Source organism: Anopheles bellator, unplaced genomic scaffold (genome assembly GCF_943735745.2).
Source record: "Anopheles bellator unplaced genomic scaffold, idAnoBellAS_SP24_06.2 scaffold00972_ctg1, whole genome shotgun sequence".
Taxonomy (NCBI): Eukaryota; Metazoa; Arthropoda; class Insecta; order Diptera; family Culicidae; genus Anopheles; species Anopheles bellator.
This window is the reverse complement of record NW_026685096.1, coordinates 141-3790: the sequence shown is the minus strand read 5'-3', so window position 1 is coordinate 3790 and position 3650 is coordinate 141. Positions and strand designations below refer to the sequence as shown.

The window sequence follows — 3650 nt, the reverse complement described above, 5'->3', positions numbered from 1 at the left end:
GATATCGTGGTGCCTAGTGTTTGTGAACGCTATTCCGTACTGATCGTAGGGCTTTCTTTTTTTCTCTTTTTCGACAGAGACTGTTAGAGATATTACATAATAGTGAACGAATAAATAATGGACATGTTTACATGCTTTCGGATAGATTTCAAATCATTCGCCAACGTGCTGTTTCTGTACTATGCAGTACAATATTTGTTCTGCATACCACGTCTATTTTCAAATTCGAAGCTCATCTCAAAAGCGTGCAAAAACTTCGTATAAGCTGTAATCACGGCTACACGATATCACACCCGTTTCACTATAGTTACATTATCACATGTCACGAAATTTACGCCAATGCCTCTATTACCGTTAATATTACAGTTTGTACAACATTAATACTGCGTAAAAAGTTGTACATATGTGCCTAAGTAAAAAAGTGCCACACTTTTCAAACTGGTCGTGCCGATCGTTGGTTTCGTTCCACTGCTTAGGATTGTACCGTACCCTTCAAATCACAGATATGTACTTAAAACGATTTCATAAAACCATACAAAAATCGACTGAAAGCGGGTGCCATTTCGCAAGGTACTTTGCCCGCAGCATTCTTCAATCCAACATTCGCGTTCGATTCAATTAAACACTCCACAACATCCCAATGCGCATTTTCAAAAGCAAGGTGTAACGCCGTGTTGCCATCCTCGTCCTGGGCGTCAATTTTAACGCCACGGTTTAGCAGTAAATGTACCGTTTCTATCGAATGACCGTACCATTTTGCCGAACGAAACCTATTGACGAAAATAATAAGAGCCGTTTGCTTCCGATCAGTGACGGCGTTTACATTGACCGGTTTCCGTAGCAGTCTCTCAACGATATCGAAATTCGGTTCCTCCATGTAGCTTAGCAATCCGAGCAATGGGGTGTAACCCATATAATCGGTGTAGTCATAGTTGAGATCATAATCGTAGTCCAAAAACCACCGCGAACAGCTCACAATGGCCCTGTGGCACACCCGGGCAAACAACTCCGAAGCTTCCTCCTTCGAGTGTTCGTACAGACTATCGAACAACAACCGCCGAATGTCGTCGTATTTTTCCAGCTCCCGTTCATTGCTGCACGAAAAGAAATCCCTGTTTTGACCACCAACCATCCAGGGCATGAATTTGTGAGCTATTTTGCGAAACCAATCGAAATGAGCAATGCGCGGTATCAATTGCCACGCCGAACAATACCGCATGTTGTTAAAGCTACTCTCAAGAAGCTTCTCGTTCAACAGTTCGGGACGCGCCCCGTGTTTGAGCAAAAATGATACCGTTCCACAGCATCCAGCCAACGACAGAGGCAGCTGACCGTTTGTTGCTGGTTCATTCACATCCATGCCACTGTTTAAAAGTTTCTCCATAACATCCGACCCTCGAAAACCCTTAGTACAGGCGTTCTGCAATAGGTTGTAGCCTTCATCGGTAACAGATGTCAATTGACCTTCTTCATCTTTGGCTAACAGTAGCTCGAAAATGCTTTCCGACCTGGCATAGTGAATCGGAAGGCAGCCTTTGGCATCTCGTTGCAGGAGATCGAATTTGCGTTCGAGCAAACGTTCAACCAGACGCCGATCGTTCCAATCCACAGCAACGTGAAATAGAGTCCGTCCATCTTTATCCAGGTACTCTTCGAGCAGCTTTCCGTTTGATTCCAGTCGCTCAACCGTTTTTGTGAAGTTATTAGATAATGCACGAACGTCTTCATAAAACACTGTGAAAAGAGATCATAGGAACACAATGAATTCATTGTAAAATCAAATCTAACGTGCCATGCTTACCTTCGTCGTTGGCCTGCTTCAATTTTATCACCTCGCTTATCATATTATTTAGTTCAGGGATAGCGTTTGCGAGAACCTCGACCGCTCTCGAAGATACTATTTCTCGAAACCAGTACATCTCTACCGTTGATTTCCGCAACTGATCTATGTCGCGTGCGAAAAACTCCCGATGATGTTGCAACACGAAGGTAACACCAGCTTCATCGGTCGTGCTCGGTTGCAATAAAAGGCGCAACAACAGATTTCCTGGGCGTAAATCAGGGTCATCCGTTTCAAACACGTCCCTAACAAACGTGCCATGATCTCTGTATAGCTGCGCGACGAACTTTGTATGTTTATATATAATTAGATAGTGTAGAACGGTGATTCTGCCGTTGTCTTGCAGACGCAGTAGTTCCAGATCATTTCGGATCGCCTCAAAGCAGTAATCCAAAGCCACACCGGCGTGTATGAGTGTGGCAAGCAATGTCGTCTCTCCGCATTGAGCTTTTAAGTCCAATTTGTACTGTTTGGTGTACTTCGTAAACAACTTCTTCATCGGCGGGGATCGAATCAAATGCCAGCTATTGCTGTATTCCGACAGACGAGGAAAGATTTTGTTGAAAGCTTGCGTCTCCGTTTCGCGAAATCTTGCCACACGCAGCCTCACCATCTGTTCCAATATTTTCTCCACCAAATCAGTCTTTTGCCTTTGGACGAGCATATGCACGGCATTATAGTCATCACGGTCGCGTGCGTTCGGATCAAACCGATTGCCGTATTTCGACAGCAGAACCTCTACGATATCTTTGCGCGGTGCCACACACGCTGCCATGAACGGGGTTTTACCATCCTCCCCAGAAGCCGCATCCAACGAGGTACCTTTGGCAATCAAAAGCTCCACTATTTTCACGGTAGAAGATTGACAAGCGAATCGAAGGTAGTTTTCGAAGTTTTCACGGTAGTCTCTTCGATCCAGCGATAGCACCCCGTTCGGGAGAAGCTGGTGGATGAAACGGTACACTGCCATCATCCTGCTACGGTTGCAAACATCCAACGCCACAAACCGGTGACCGTTGTACGCGGTGCGTAGCCATACGAACACTTGCACATTCAATGGAATACCGGCGGGACAATTCGAAGCTAGCTCAACCGCTTCCTGGCACTCGGTATCGGTCCACGCGATCAAGATTGGCCGGTTTCGCCAGCCGGTCGATTCCACCTTCCACAGGAACCTATGTTTGATTGTTTCGCGTACCACTCCCATATCGGCTTCGTAACGGTCCAGCAGCAAACGAACGACCCCTTCAGCCCTGCTTCCGATGGCCACGTACAGGGGAGTTAACCCTTTTTCCGTCGGCTGATAAGGGTTCATATCCTTAGCTATGCACTGTTGGGCTGCCTCCACATCATCGGCCACTGCGGCCCGATGCAAGGGGCGACCCATAAAACTACTCTCTCGAAAGGGTGGCCGATGCATTGTAGAACTTTTCCGATGCGACATTCACTCACCGCCGATTCAATTGGAACTTGTGGTTCTGCCCGACCCACTATCAGTATTTGTAGTAGGAGATTGCACAAAAACACGAAAGCAAACTGTTCAACATGTAACATTGCGACATCACATTTATGAGTCACAAATTAAAAAAATAGAAATGAAAATATAAACAAAACATTTGTCTGTCATTTCCTCGAACAAGATGCTTACAAGCAAGCGCATCGCCGACAAACCCAAGGTTTACACATCATTATGAGGAGTAATTTTCAGATTTCTTTCGCTTGAAGAATTTTAAATCGCTCTAGTAATTTCCAAACTAAGCAAACTCTCCGAAGCAATGGAACCTTGCTGCTTTTATTTTGTCACTATGTC

General features: G+C 45.4%; 1 protein-coding gene across 1 annotated transcript; it reads right to left on the bottom strand.

The window, feature by feature from the left end:
- Positions 1 to 214: 214 nt before the first annotated feature.
- Positions 215 to 3260, bottom strand: LOC131214457 (uncharacterized). Its single transcript, XM_058208828.1, has 2 exons — positions 1793 to 3260; positions 215 to 1734 (listed from the first exon to the last, which is right to left on the bottom strand). The coding sequence occupies exons 1-2, from the start codon at positions 3258 to 3260 to the stop codon at positions 512 to 514; spliced, it is 2691 nt and encodes an 896-aa protein (XP_058064811.1). The 3' UTR covers positions 215 to 511.
- Between the last annotated feature and the right edge of the window lie 390 nt (positions 3261 to 3650).